Genomic DNA, 14234 nt, shown 5'->3' on the forward strand with positions numbered 1-14234 from the left:
CCAGTTTACAGTCTGGTTGGCAAGGGGCCGGCAGGCTCCCTACCTGGCTCTGCGTGATTCCCCGCAAGCGGCAACGTGACTCTGCTGCTCCTAGACAGAGGCATGGCTAGGCAACTCTGCACGCTGCCCCTGCCCCACCCCGTCCCAAGCATGGCTCCGCAGCTCACTTTGGCCAGGAACCGTGGCCAATAGGAGCTGTGGGGGCAGTGCCTGCAGGCGGAGGCAGGGTGCAGATCCTCCTGGCCACGCCTCCGCCTAGAAGCAGCAGGGACATTTCGCCACTTGCAGGGAGCTGCCTGAGGTGAGCACCGCCCGGATCCAGCACCCTGAAACCCCTCCCATGCCCCAACCCCGAGCCCTGAACCCCCTCCCGCACCCAAACTCCCTCCCAGACCCCACACTCCCTCCTGTACCCCAATCCCCAGCCCTGAGCCCCCTCCCGCACCCAAACTCCCTCCCTCTTAGTTAACTGGAATTTGACTTACCAGCACCTCCCATTCCCCCAACATGCCAGATAACAAAGCTTTTACTGTATTTTTTCCCCACAAAAACCGTCATTGTTGACAAAACACAGTCATCAAGTTTTCAGTCCCCAAACCTCAAGCAGCTCTACTCATAAGCTCTTTGGGGCAGGAACCTCATCTTCTACCTTGTCTGTTAAGTGCTGTGCACACCCGCAGGGCTATGCAATAACACAAAGTAATAATTAATGAATGATAGCCCAGCTATGCGATGGAATGAGCTATGTGCAGAGCTGTTAGCTGGGTCTCTCCACTGTCCATGAACTAGAAGGTGGCGTTCAAGGATGTTGAGACGGGGACAGATGCTCATTACCATGGCCCACGCAGTGAGGGTGCTGTAATAATTCCTGCGGGGTAAGATATGCCTGCTGCTCCTCAGAGTTGAATGACGCGAGCTGCTCAGCCTATGCACATGCGTTCGCTTACCCATCGCTGATGTATATGAACAGGAAGTATCCTCAGCGGCTAGGTGAACGGGGAAGCAGAAGCGCAGGCAAGAGAGCTTGGAACACGGTGATACTAAGGGACAGGGCGAAGATCTCAGGAATAATCTGATTCACCTGCTCCAGCCGGGGGTGTAATCCTACCAAATCCTTTACCTGATCTAGTTCTGAAGGTGGCCACATTCTGTCCCAGTCCTTCAGCGCCATATGAGGAGCCTGCCCATACTCCAGCACAGTCCCTCATCTCATGCTGCGCGTTGGATGGAAAGGCGTATCCAGCAACCAAAGGGCAGGGCCTGCTGCCGAGGACTGGGTGGCAGTGGGACACTCCAACACTGAAGGGTGACACATCTAGCAGCCTGGCTCTTACCACCAGACCCTGGAACTGGGACTGACGGGGACATCCAGGCTAAGACGTGACGGACAAAGCTCCTAGCTGCACAACGGCTTCCCCCAACACTGGGCTGCCATGCTAGGTGGATGGAGACTATACTCTTTATTAAGGACACTGCAGATATGACAACATGGGAAATGCGCAGCATTTAAAGGACTGTCACCTCTGCATAACTAAGAGATCCCAGCCGCGATAAATGCCTTTAAAACTCAGCCCTTTGTTCTGATAGCAGGTTCTTGCTCCTACTTTGCCGAAACAGGCTTTTAATCCCTGGTATTAGGGAGTTTCCTGCTATGTTTCAAATGCACCAAATTAAGGGCTTCTTGAACAGCTGGCGTCTTAATGCTCAGAGAGGTTCTTGAATATATATGAAAATCAGAGGCAAATTACATCTTTTAGTTAATAATTTCTTCTCCATTAACCTCCTTTCCGGCCCTTGTTAGAGGATGATGTAATGATGTTTCTACACCATAACCCTCCACAGAGAGCAGACAGAGGGACTCCAGGGGAGGGGGCTGAACACATTTGTGTGTGGGCGGGCGGAGTGTCTCATTTTTAGCCAATATTCTCAGAACAAACAGTCTAATTTGAAATAGGCAGCAAAGCCAGCGCCGGCCTCCCCACCCCGGGGAACAATCTCTAAAGTCCAAGACATTGGTATCCTGGGCACTGACAAGGCTGCATATTATACCGAGTCACGTATATTAGATAATAGTATAGACGTGAGCAGGAAAGAGCATAGCAGGACTCCCACCCACCTTTCCCCAGGCATTCACCCCTTGCGGGTACTACCTCTCTTTTCCATTCTCAGTGGATACTGCAATCCCTCCTCTTCTATTTAGCCACCACGCCTGCCGGCTCTTCCGCCCCTCCGGTGTTGCTTTCACCCCAGAGCCGTTCTGTCCCTGTCCTATACAGCACCTGGGCTCAGGGCCAGATCCTCCGCCGGTCTAACTGTCATAGCTTTGCTGGTTTCAATGAAGCCATGCTGATTTTCACCAACTGAGGATCTGGCACCTTGCCTGCAAAGCACATGGGCAATTTTTGTCCGGATTTGGATATAGTCTCATCCCCCGCGTTATGTCCCAGGCAGATTGTGGTAGGAGCTATCCCGGTGATGGCAGTGGTGCTGGAAACCCACAACTCACATGCCCAGGATGCAGACAGAGTTTAAGGCCACCTAGTCTGACCTCCTGTCTATAACCCAATAGCTCGGGTCAGACTGACGCATTTCGCTGCTCAGGAGACTGAACCGGTGTGTGCCACAGGCAGAGAGCAGGAGTGAGCCAGGTGTCCCCAGGGCCCCAGGCCTCTGCAACAGAAGGGAAATTAGCTCAAAGAGACATGAACTTGTGTGAGGTCTTATGGAGCTCGGATGCTAAAACTAGAAGGGAGCCATGGCAGCGGGAGAGGCGGCTGTGCCAAGCGCATACGTGTCGGAGACGCTAGGTCAAGACACAGGGTGTCTAGCCCTTCCTGCCGCTCACATTGCCACAGCTACCATCTGGTTTTAGCACCTGAGCTCCATGAGACCTAGCACAAGTTATGTCTCCTTGAGCTGGGAATTACAACCCTGCCTGGAAGGGCAGACATACCCTAAGGAAGAAGCTTTCCTGTGCCACCTCAGAGCACCGGCCCTCCCTGTCCGTGCTCCTGTCTCCAGCTGTGGCCAAGCCTGATGCTTCAAAAGGCAACGCCCTCCCACCCAGCATACACCTCTCCTGACCCCTGCAAGCAACTCTCTGAAGGCCTGACGCATGAGATCTGATTCCAGTCACAGTCTGCGAGTGTTACAAAGGGGAGCATGCAGAGTTCTGAGCAGGTTTCACATCAGATGGGGAAAGCGTGTTTATGGTCTCACCTCCCACTGGCATCCCTCCTTCGCCTGGGAACCTCCAGCTGAATCTTGGCCCAGTAGCTAGAGCTCCCGGAACCAGCTGAGGTATTTCAGCCCCTCCACTGGTCGGTGGCTTTTTGGACTCTGACACCTGGAACGTTTGGGAGGCAGGTGTGATGCACTGGGGGGAGGGGACAGGTGGAAAAGGGCAGTTCTCAAATGACTGGGAGAACTTCAGCTGCATCACACCAAATCCTGGGCTGTCTCAGCAGGTGCAAGCAAAGAAACCACACTCCTTGGAGTCCAGTGAACGTGGCACCGTTCTGGATTGAGGTGGAAGGCACCTGCTGATGAAGACTGAGTGGAGAAGGGGGGATTTCCCCCAGGGGCGTCCCTCACCATGCAACAGTATGAAGGGAAAAATCCCCAATGGTATCGGCGCTAAATGGGGTGCTTACGAGAGCGCAGTGGGAAAATCCAGCCATAAATGGAAAATATGACATAGGCAAAACTGTCGTGGTGGGGGTGGGGCTTCCCCCTTGCCATCCCAGAGGGCCTGACACACCCAGAACAGCATCGGGCACCCTCTTTGGCTGAGAGATCAGCTCACAGTACAGCAGGCATGGCCTTATGATTTGATTTGGGCGGGACTACCAGCCTGCGGGAGAGGAGAACCGAATGGGGTCTCCCCGTCCAGCCCTGCGCTGGGCCTGATGCTGAATCAGCACTGGAACAGGAAGAGTCTCTTAGCACAAAGCCCCGAGGCTGGGTGGTCTCTTGCAGTGCCTGAGCCCAAACCAGCTGGCCACCAAAGCCAGGAATGAAGCGAAGTGTCTCCCAACTCAAATGGAGTTATAAAATCTTGCTGGCTTTATGGCTGGTATTTAGCCTGGAAGATGGTTTCTCGCCTGCTTTTTAATCCCCACACCAAGTGGAAGCACCTGGCAGGGTCAGATAAAGGAGGCCCCGGGGCTGTCTAGGCCCAGTATAGACCGAGTGGCTCAAACAGAATGGGAGACAAGCTGGATTGGGGGGGGAGAGAGGCAGCGCTCTCCTTAAGGATTCATGTTTGTTGTTATTTCTTTTTTTTTTTAAAGCGTCTTTCGTCTGAGAGCCAGAATCCATCCTGGCTGCGGTAGCGGCGAAGGAAGAAACCCGTCTGCCTCGGAGTCCCTGAGCCCTGCGTTTCCTTTCAGGCAGCAATAAACAGCCCCCTCAATCAGGCTGCTGTCTGGGCAAGGGGAAGGCTGCCTTTAAACAAATCCCCCAGCCCTAGCGCAGTGCAAGGAAAGGCCACTCTATTACAGGAGCGGGAGAGGAAATTAAAGCCCCAGCAAGAGGCGGCTTGGAGCCCAGAGGACGGCAGCACAGGCGGGAGCTGGTTATGACGCAGGGAGGGCTTATGTGAGATTGCGGCCGTCACGCAAGGGGCTCTTTAGGCTGGCAGGTTTCATGAAGCTCCCAGTCCTGCTCGGCCATCAGGAAACAAAGCGCACGGCAAAGATTTCCAATCTGCGTCCTGTGTCTGTTCAAAAGGCCCCACCAAGGATCGCCACAAGGAGAGGGGAACTGAAGGAACATGTGCTAGGAAAACTGCCTTCTCGCACGGTCAGTTCTCACTTCCGGCAAAGGCTGCTGCTCTGCAGACGCCAAAGCGCGCGCCGCTGAGAACCCCCGAGGGCTCGGTTTGCCAGTGCTTTCTGAGTGCAGAAAGGAGCAGAGCAGCTCCATGTAGGTCGGACTGGTTCTACAGTCTCCTTCGTCATAGCAAAAGGCCAGAATTCAGCACGGATACATCACTGGGGAGATTTTACACTCGACTGGAGAAAGGCGCATGGCTGGATGGTAAGAGATGCAGAGCACACGCAACTCTGACTGAAGTCCATGGGAGCCGTGAGGCCTCAGCGCTTTTGAGGCCACTGGAGAACACTTTGTGGGGAAGAACCCTGCATCGGACCCTGGAGTGGCTGGGTGGATGTGGAGTAGCTCCCACTGGACCAGCCCCTCGGTTGATGTACATCAGCATAGATCCTTTGAAGTCAATGGGGCTAAGCTGGTTTAGACCAGCTGAAGTTCTGGCCCCGCTATGTGACATACCTCAGACAGAAACAATCTCTCAGCTCTTTCCCCACCTCTATTTTCTATGAGTTGCCCCCAGCTCTCGTACGTCAACGTTGCAAGATAGAGCTCGACAGCTAAGCTTCCCACCACCCTCACCTTTGACACCTCCCTTTCCAACCTTCAATATCATCAGGGTACGTCTTGCAAATCTACCATGTTACCGGACCCAGCGAGGGGATGGGGCAGTACCTGAAGGTCATCTGGAACACCTGGCCTTGGTTGACATGCTGGGTCCTGTTGTTGTACCCGTGCAGCATCTCACCAAAGAGGGTGTCGTTGAATTTGGTGTCCGGCTTCAAGCACTTGGGGCCCTCGCAGATGTCAGACAACATGAGACAGGATTTGCCGTCTGGAGCGAGTTTGTATTCCTCGACACAGCTGGGAAACAACACAAACTAGGTCAGAGACAGGCAGAGCCACACGCATGCAATACCCAACCTGCAAACAGGGCTTGTAGTGACGTGAACCCTGCTGTAGAAAGACTCTTCTTAGGATAGGAGAGTCAGGGTGATAAGCACAATCGAAGTACAGCAAGCCAGCTGACTGTAAGGCAGGGGTTCTCAAACTGGGGGTCGGGACCCCGCAGGGGGTCGCGAGGTTATTACATGGGGGGTCGCGAGCTGTCAGCCTCCACCCCAAACCCCGCTTTGCCTCCAGCATTTAGAATGGTGTTAAATATTTAAAAATGTGTTTTCAATGCATAAGGGGGGTCGCAATCAGAGGCTAGCTGTGTGAAAGGGGTCACCAGTACAAAAGTCTGAGAACCCCTGCTGTAAGGAACTCCATGAGGATCTGGGGAACCAGGGTGCAGCAAACTATTCCAGGGAGTCCCATAACTTAAAACCTGCACTGGGCGGGTGCACCAGGCCTGGAGAGCCAGCAGAATATTAGCTCCAGGCTTGGCACTCCAAACCTAGGCTGGGGAGAGCTCCTGGAGACTAACAGCTGAGGCCTGGACCTTACCAATCCTTGTTATTCTTGCAGCATCAATAACAGCGTTCTTCAGCACCAAGGACAGCTGCAGCAGGGCTGACATCCGCATTGGATGCCAGCTGCAACTGGTGCCAGCAGTGCCTATTCTGGGCCTCCCTGTGGGTAGGCCTGGCAGCATAGGAACGCTAGTACCAGGGTCACAAGGCAATAGGTTCTAGCTGCCTCGGTCAGGTGGCAGAGGAAAGAGAATTCAGCTCAAACATCCTGCCCTTCCCAAGGTAGCAAGTCCCCACCTACCAGGGCGGATGCTCATAAATCAATGGGCATGACGCCCTGTGCCTGATGGCAGAATTGGGCGCCAACGCACATTGTCTATTTAGCTGCTTTATTTCACACACTACCTTCCAATACTTGTACAAACACCCACGCCAACGTCCCCTCAGCCAACAGCACAAGTAAGCCAGAGACACCGCTCCTGTTTTTATTTAGTTGTTCTGTCTCCAGAGATGTGAAGCCAAGGTTTTTTGTTCCTCTCTCCCACTGTTAATTCCCAGTGCTTCTACAACACTTTGCAGCACTAGTTTGCAAAACACTTTGCAAAGGAGGCAAGTATTGTCATCCCTCTTTTATAGATGGGGAAACCGAGGCAGGGGAAGGGTGAGGTGACTTGCCCTCAGGTTACACAGGGATTCCTGTGGTGCAGCCAGAAATACAAAAAACTGCTCCCACAAGACATGAAAGATGATTTTGTGGAGGAGGCACTGAATTGGGGCTGGGAGATCTGCGTTCTATCCCCAGCTCTGCCATAGGCTCCACGTCACCTAGAGCCAGTCACTCAATCTCTCTGAGCCTCGGTTTCCCAACTGTAAAATGGGGATAATAGTGCTGCCTGTCTTCCATCCTTTTTTGGCCTTTCTTGTTTATACTACAAGCTTCTCAGGCTAGGACCTACTGGTCACTGTTTGTACAGTGCCTAGCACTATGCGGCCCTGGAGGTGTAGTTATAATACAACTCATGCTTTACCCCGTACTCATCACATGGTATCTGCTTGGCCCAACTGAACTAGTTTTGCTTGCCTTCCCTGCGTACGTGTCACATTCTGTTGGAATGCAGAGCCTTGCTGTTTATCCACTTCCCTGCCGAACCTGCCCCGCTTCTCAAAACCCCTGCGTAGCAGCTGCAGAGGGTGTGTGTTTTCTCTTTGTAACACAATCATTCCAAGCAGCGAAGCAATAAAGTAAGGGGGAAAATGAGAGGAAAGAAAGTGGCTGAGAAAGCTGGGTCCCCTGGGAGCTGCGAACGGCTGGGGCTCAGCGAGATCTCTGCCGTCTGAGCACCTGGACGTGTCAGGAGCTGACAGGTGTTACTCGCAGTTACTTTTAGGAATTTGCTTCTTCACTGCACAAACCATGACTCACATTTCCTTGAAGGTCAAAGTGCTTTTCCGAGCGGCGGCGGCCACCAGGCAAGAGGCAGAATGTGTCCGGGAAGTATGGGGGAAGCCTGTTCTAGGGCACCTATGCTCCCTTTTCTGCCTGCCCCAGGTGGAGAACTCGGCTTTGGGACCCTAACGCACAGGGGATATTAGAAATATCCCTGTTTGATTGTGACCCGCCAGGCTCCTGCTGCTGGCTGATAGGTCCCCCCGGTGCTTACAGGAAGGATGGTGGACATTGTGATGCCACTTTCCCCGGGGCACCGAGAGGAAAAGAGATTGGTGCTGTCTGAGCAGGGCCAGAGGAAAGTAGTGATAGACCAGGCTGGCACATACACTCTGGGGCCTGTCCTGCCAGTCCCTCTCCAGCTGACTTGACTTCAGGGCAGTGATGCATGAAGGCTTTGTGTATAATGCAGCTCATGGCCTGAAAGTAGCATTCTCCAGAGAAGCAGCACTGCGGGAGAGGGGATTCTCCGGCTTCCTAGCTGTAGATTCCGGCTGGACCCCAGAAGCACACGTGTTGGGAAAAATTGGAAATATCCCCCCCCCACACACACACACACATACACCCCCGGCTCCCTCCCTCCCTCCAAGCAAACCCAAACTGGAACAATGGCTATTATGAACACACAGAGGTGCAGCCACGCTGCCTTTACCAAGCACAACACTTCTCCCCCGGCAAGAAGGACAGCAATGTCTGCAAAGGCCTAACAGGGCAGGAGCCCATCAATGCTCCCTGCAGTTTTTTCTAGTTAGGGGAGTGGCTTTTCTGTTCTTCAGTGCCCTCTTCCTCTCCACCACCCACCAGTTTTAGCCAGATGCTGCATGTCTCCCTCTACTCTATGCCTCTGCATCTGCGGATGGGGTATCCCGCTACTTTCCCACTTGCCTGGGAGCCACTTGGCCTTTGCCTTGAGCCAGGCTGGGTGCTGAGATGCCTCAGATTCCCTGCCTCTGCAACCTCACTGTCACCAAGGCTGGGTATGGGGTTCTGTGATGGCTTTTGCTCTCGGGCTGTGACCCATGTAAGAGTTTGCTGTGAGCCAGAAGGCCCCTCTCATTCCTCCTTGCGTGTCAGCCTGCAGGCATGTATATTAGGGAACGGTGGCATGTAGACACTCAGATGCCATAGTTCTAAGTGCAGGATGCACCCCTCCATTTCAGTGCACGCTGCTGTACATCCTTCTCCCGCTGCACTTTTTTGCTACCCTCCTGGGCCCAGATGTTTCCTTCACTAAATGGCTTCTTGTTCCCTTCCCCCACCTTCCCATTCCCACCCCTTCCCCTGTAGATAGCAGGACTGAAGTCGGCTAATGCATGTGCTCACAAGTATGTGTAAATGCAGATATGCATTAGCAAAGGTGTAGCCAATAATCTTAGTTTACTGTTCATTTATTGTGTGATGTTATGATTTCTTTCTTCCTATGTTCTTGATTTCTTTACAAAGGGATACAATCTGCCCAGCCTCTAAACCAGGGCACTGCAAAGGATGGCTTGTGTGATGGATGGCTATTTTTGCAGCCGTGCCGCGTAAAACCAGATAATCACAGAGCTCCTTTTGGAACGTTCTGTAGTCGGGGAGATTTTCCTTAGAGAAAATGCTAAATCGCATAGGATTCTAGGATCCTGGCCAAGCTCTGGGATGAACTCTATTTAAAGAGATGCACAGCAAATAAAATAAAATACAATACAATAAAATAAAAAACACACACACACAACAACCCGACACAAAAAAGTTTGGGGTTTATATAACAAGACATGGACTGACTTGTACAGTCACTTTCTCTCTCTCTCTCTCTCACACAGAAACACGCACACACCCACCCACCCCTGTAGGAGTGAGAACTGTCCGTCTGCACACAGATCATTCCCATGTGCTTAGACTGCAGGCCAGCAGGCACGGACGTTCACCATCAAAAATTGCACGTGCATTCGATCGCTACTTGTTGCCCCCACGTGAATAATCTTTCCCCCCATGGGGGCACACGGCACATACAGTTCCTGGTATATTTTCACAGATGCATAACTGGGACATCAAGCTCTTGCATGGATGTGCAGCAAGAACAGAATTGTGCTTCCCCACGTGCGCACACACAGGCCAATTCCGCCATTGTTCTGAGCGGATATACTCCTCTACTCCCTCCATGCCACACAGGTCCGACCATGCAGATAAAGAGACACGTGAGGACAGACACAAACATGGCTCAGAGGAATGCAGGGGAAGGGAAGAGAGTACAGGAGGAACCAGCTGCTCAAGTCTTCCGTTCAAGCTGCAGAACCCCTTTGACGCAATGGTTCCAGGAGACTCACCCGCAGAACATGAAGATGGTGCTGGAGGAGGGGTCATATGGCAGGGGAAGGGTCTGCTGGAGGCACAGCTGCTCACAGCCACCATTGAAGCCATCCGAACAGTCGATCCCCTTGGAATAGTCGTAGCAGCCAGTGCCGTCCTTCATGGGCCTCAGCTCCTGCGGGCACTGCAAGGAGAGGGGACATGTTAAGGCGAGCTGGTTCCGGGGCTGGGGGCATTTCCCCTGCCGGAGGTGATGGTGTGACCAACAGGTAAGCCAGTGCCAGGGACACAGCTCCCTGCTGTGAGTTAGCTCTCCGCCCTGGGGAGCCACGTTCATTCCTAGTGGAATCAGGCTCCACTCCAGCGAGGTGGACGGCGTTACACCAGTGAACTCAGGTCTGTCATCAGCATTAACGGAGGACACATGAAAACCTGACTTCAGGTCTCCACAAGTGCAAGTTCACCTGGGGAGCCCATGGGGACCGGGACGAGCACTGGATTGGGACGTAGGAGAGCTTGGGTTCTACACCAGGCTCTGCCCCTGGCCTATGCCTCAGGCAAACGGTGCTAATGATGCTGACCCCCTTGGCAAAGGGCTTTGGGACCTTCTGGTGAAAAGAGCCATTGCAAGTATCTTCCTGGCACACTCCACTCAGAGCCTGCTCCTGCCTCTCTCCCTGGAGTCCTTTACCCAGACGGCATCTTCGTGCTAGGAAATGGAAATGCTTGACACTGAATCATAGAATCTCAGGGGTGGAAGGGACCTCAGGAGGTCATCTAGTCGAACCCCCTGCTCAAAGCAGGACCAATCTCCAGACAGATTTTTGCCCCATATCCCTAAATGGCCCCCTTAAGGACTGAACTCACAACCCTGGGTTTAGCAGGCCAATGCTCAAACCACGGAGCTATCCCTCCCCCTGCCTGTAGAAGACATCTCAACTAAATGGACTCCCGTGAGTTTGATCCTGGCCCCACTGAAGGCAGTGGGGATTTTGGCTGGGTATTTGCCATTTGTTTAAGCCTGCACGTGCATTTTATTAATGGTTGGGGATCTCAACCCCCCCCCTCCCTCCGCCGCCCCTGTTTAAAATCATTCCCAAAAAGCAGCCCAGTGCCTCTTTGGAGCAGGCAGGCGGGCTCTGCAGCAGTTCTCACTAGGGGGCAGCCTTCCTAGCTGGCAGTGAAGACAGACAACTGCAGGAGGACAGATCCTCAATCGGTGCTCAGTCAGAGTAACCCCACTGAAGCCAACGGAGCCGGGCCGCTTTGCACAAGCTAGGGATCTGTCTCTGCTCCGGGTTTTAATTTCAATTCTCCGGCTGCCTTTCCCTGTCCCAAAAGATTAAAGCCAGCAGGCAGCTAATGCCATCAATCATCCGCCACCCTGATTAAAGTGCTTTCCGAGTCCACCTTTGCTATTTATTTATTTTCTTTTATCAAAAACCAGAACCAACAAAAAAAAAAAGAAAACCTCACAAAAAACCACCCACAACACAACAAAAGGACCAGTCCTCGGAAAAAATAAATCTCGCCTAAGAACAGCTCACAATTAAAAATGCATTACTGAGTTCTTGAAGATGAGTTAGCTCAGAGCCTGCACATGTAGCGGTGAAGGCAGGTTATAAATGGCCTCTGTCAAGCAGAAGAAAGGTTATGAAACTGCTATATTTTGTGCTTAAAAAAGAAAATCAATTTTCTGTGCGAGCAAAATGCCGTACATATAATAGAAGTCCAGGAGATCCCTGCTCCCGAGTTGGCTACCCAGCCAGGTGCCTCTCCGGACGCAAGCTGCCAGGCCTGATTGATGCCTGGGCATCGGGCCGTTCGCTGTACGGCGACAGCTGAACTCTGGCTGCTCACGGTGCAAAGCCACAAAAGGCCAGGATAGTCCTGTAGCTTCTCAGCTGGGTAATGAAAAGCTTCTGCCACCTGCCTCCGTCCCTCCCCTCTGCTGCGCTAGCTCCTTAAAATAAAACGGAATTCATTTGAGGGATTGCTGTCCTTCCCGCAGGCCGTGCGGCCTCCCTGGAGGGCAAACGCAGACGCACCAGGCAGTGAGCTCCCAAAGGCCACTCCATCCTCTCTAGCTGCTTCCCCCTCCGCTGACCTATTGAATGGGAGACTGGGATCCTCGGTGCAGCCACTGGAGCAGGGGCAGTGCAAAGAAACAAGGACCAGCGGGAGAGGCAGAAGCCTTCTCCATCCGGAAGATGTGGGCAAGGAAATGAGGACAGCAGAGTGCGACACCTCCTCTTTTCACAGGACAGGGATAGTGAGGGCATGTCTAGCAGTGGGGAAAGGGCCGTGACCGGCAACACTGGAGCCCAAAGCTTCTGCTCCCCATCAGTAAGGCTAAGATTTTGTCATGGTTATTTGTATAAAACTCACGGACAGGTCATGGGCGACAAACAAAAATTCACGGAAGCCGTGACCTGTCTGTGACTTTTGCTGCTGCGGCTCCCTGGTTTCCCCCACCACCGTGGTGGCTGGGAGCTGTGGGGTTCCCCTTTCCCCCTACAGCGGTTGAGAGCTGCAAGGTGACTATATTTTCCAAAGAGAAAACGGGACCCCGAGTCCCCCTCTCCCCGCGTGAGGCTGTTGCCCGTCGCTGGCACCCTGAGGAGGGCCCCCTCGGGAGTCGGTCACCTGTCGCTGGAACTTTGCGGGGGGGGGGCCCTGCCGCTTGTTGCTACTGTCGCCTGTTGCTGGAACCCTGCCAGGACCCCACTGGCGGTGAGCTCCAGAGTCCTGCAGCCCCTGGCGCTGGAGCAGAGACCGTCACAGAGGTCTCTGGAAATCAGGGATTCCAGGACCTCCAAGTCTTACCCATAAGGCGCCAGAGGAGGCTGCAGCAACCTGCAACAAGCTTTTTCGGTTCATACTCCCAGCCTGGATATAAAGGGGGGACAGATGCCTCTCCCACGTGTTCCATTTGATTGCTAAACGCTCTGGACAAATAAGGCTCACAATAATTGTGGCTGTACAGATACAAGCCCCATTTCTAGTCTGTGCGGACCAATGGAAGAGTAACAGGAGCTGGGCAAACAGGCAGAAACAAAAGGGGGAAAGGTTCATTGACTGCAGTTGTGGCCAAAGTTTCTCCTTGCTGCCCTGGCTTCAATCCCTACACTGACTTTGCTCGTCGGCTTTTCTCCGGCCTAATTCTCTCCCTGTGCCGGGCCGGAAAGCCACTGATGAGCATGGACCGTGCCTTGCGTAGTTGAAATAGAGACGCCTCTCGTTCCAAGGGGTCGGGCCATTTCAACAGGGCTCCCGCTGAGGTGAATGAGGATCCTTCCATTGACTTCCAGGGGCGCTGGAGAGGCTCCTGCTTTAGAGTCACACCCATAGATTCTGTCGACTTTGGCCCGGCCTAAACTTACAATATAGGTCAATATAGCTATGGCACTTCGGGTGTGAAAATCCAGAGCACCGGCGCTACGCCCACCTAACCCCCAGTGTAGACACAGCTATGGTGATAGAAACATGCTTCCATTGACTATGGTGGTTTGAGGAGCTGGCGTTCCGACAGGGATGGAAAAGCCCCTTCAGTCACTGGGGGTTGGATCTAGAGTCCAGGGTGATGCTGATACAGATACAGCGCTGGAGCGGTGCTGCTTAGACCAGGCAGTGTAGACATGGCCTGATTCAGGAGCTGCTGCCTCTGGTGTTGGCATCAGGGGTTGATTTGAAGAAAGACTCATTGCCACGGAGAGATGGGAGCACCCTTTTCTGTCTCCGGAGGAAGAGGTTGGCGCTCTCCCTGGGGCTATGGTAGCTCGGGGCGGATGGGACTGATGGAGACTCACCCCGAAGCGTTCCCCATGGTTCTTAGCCGCGTGCCGGTTGAGGTTCGCCCCTTGGAATAGTTCCCCAGCTTGATTTTTAATCGTCGGGAAGCGTGATTTGTTTCTGTTTGTAATTATGCATTCCAATGTGCATTAATTACCGAACGCAAATTGCTCCAGCGTGAAATTTGCAAAAGAGAGTCCCCCTCCCCCACCTCCCGGGAAGTAGCTCACCAGCCAGCTGTTGCATTGCAGCAGAAAGTTCCCCTGGGGAAGATGATCTCCTAACCCTGCACAAATACTGGGGGGGGGGTCCCTGGCAGGGTCAGAGGCATAACATGTCCTCCTCGGAGGACACAGTGAGAGGGGCAACAGCCAAAGGGAGCCGGTTCGCTTTGCAACTAGCAACGGGCTGTTTAACAGACAGACACACAGACATGGAGGCAACAATAAATTCAAGCCTGA

At 53.3% G+C, this 14234-nt stretch overlaps 1 protein-coding gene across 3 annotated transcripts in view; it reads right to left on the bottom strand.

Annotated features, from left to right (window-relative positions):
- The window catches only part of ASTN2 (astrotactin 2), a 542812-nt gene that overhangs the window by 255525 nt on the left and 273053 nt on the right, over window positions 1-14234 (bottom strand). For all 3 annotated transcript variants that reach the window (XM_034793415.1, XM_034793417.1, XM_034793416.1), the window contains exons 11-12: window positions 9999-10165; window positions 5506-5694 (exon numbers count right to left, since the gene is read on the bottom strand). In XM_034793415.1, the coding sequence (XP_034649306.1) occupies window positions 5506-5694; window positions 9999-10165 (356 nt within the window). The remainder of the gene's footprint in view (window positions 1-5505; window positions 5695-9998; window positions 10166-14234) is intronic.

The sequence above is a fragment of the Trachemys scripta genome, chromosome 17 (assembly GCF_013100865.1).
Source record: "Trachemys scripta elegans isolate TJP31775 chromosome 17, CAS_Tse_1.0, whole genome shotgun sequence".
Lineage (NCBI taxonomy): Eukaryota > Metazoa > Chordata > Testudines > Emydidae > Trachemys > Trachemys scripta.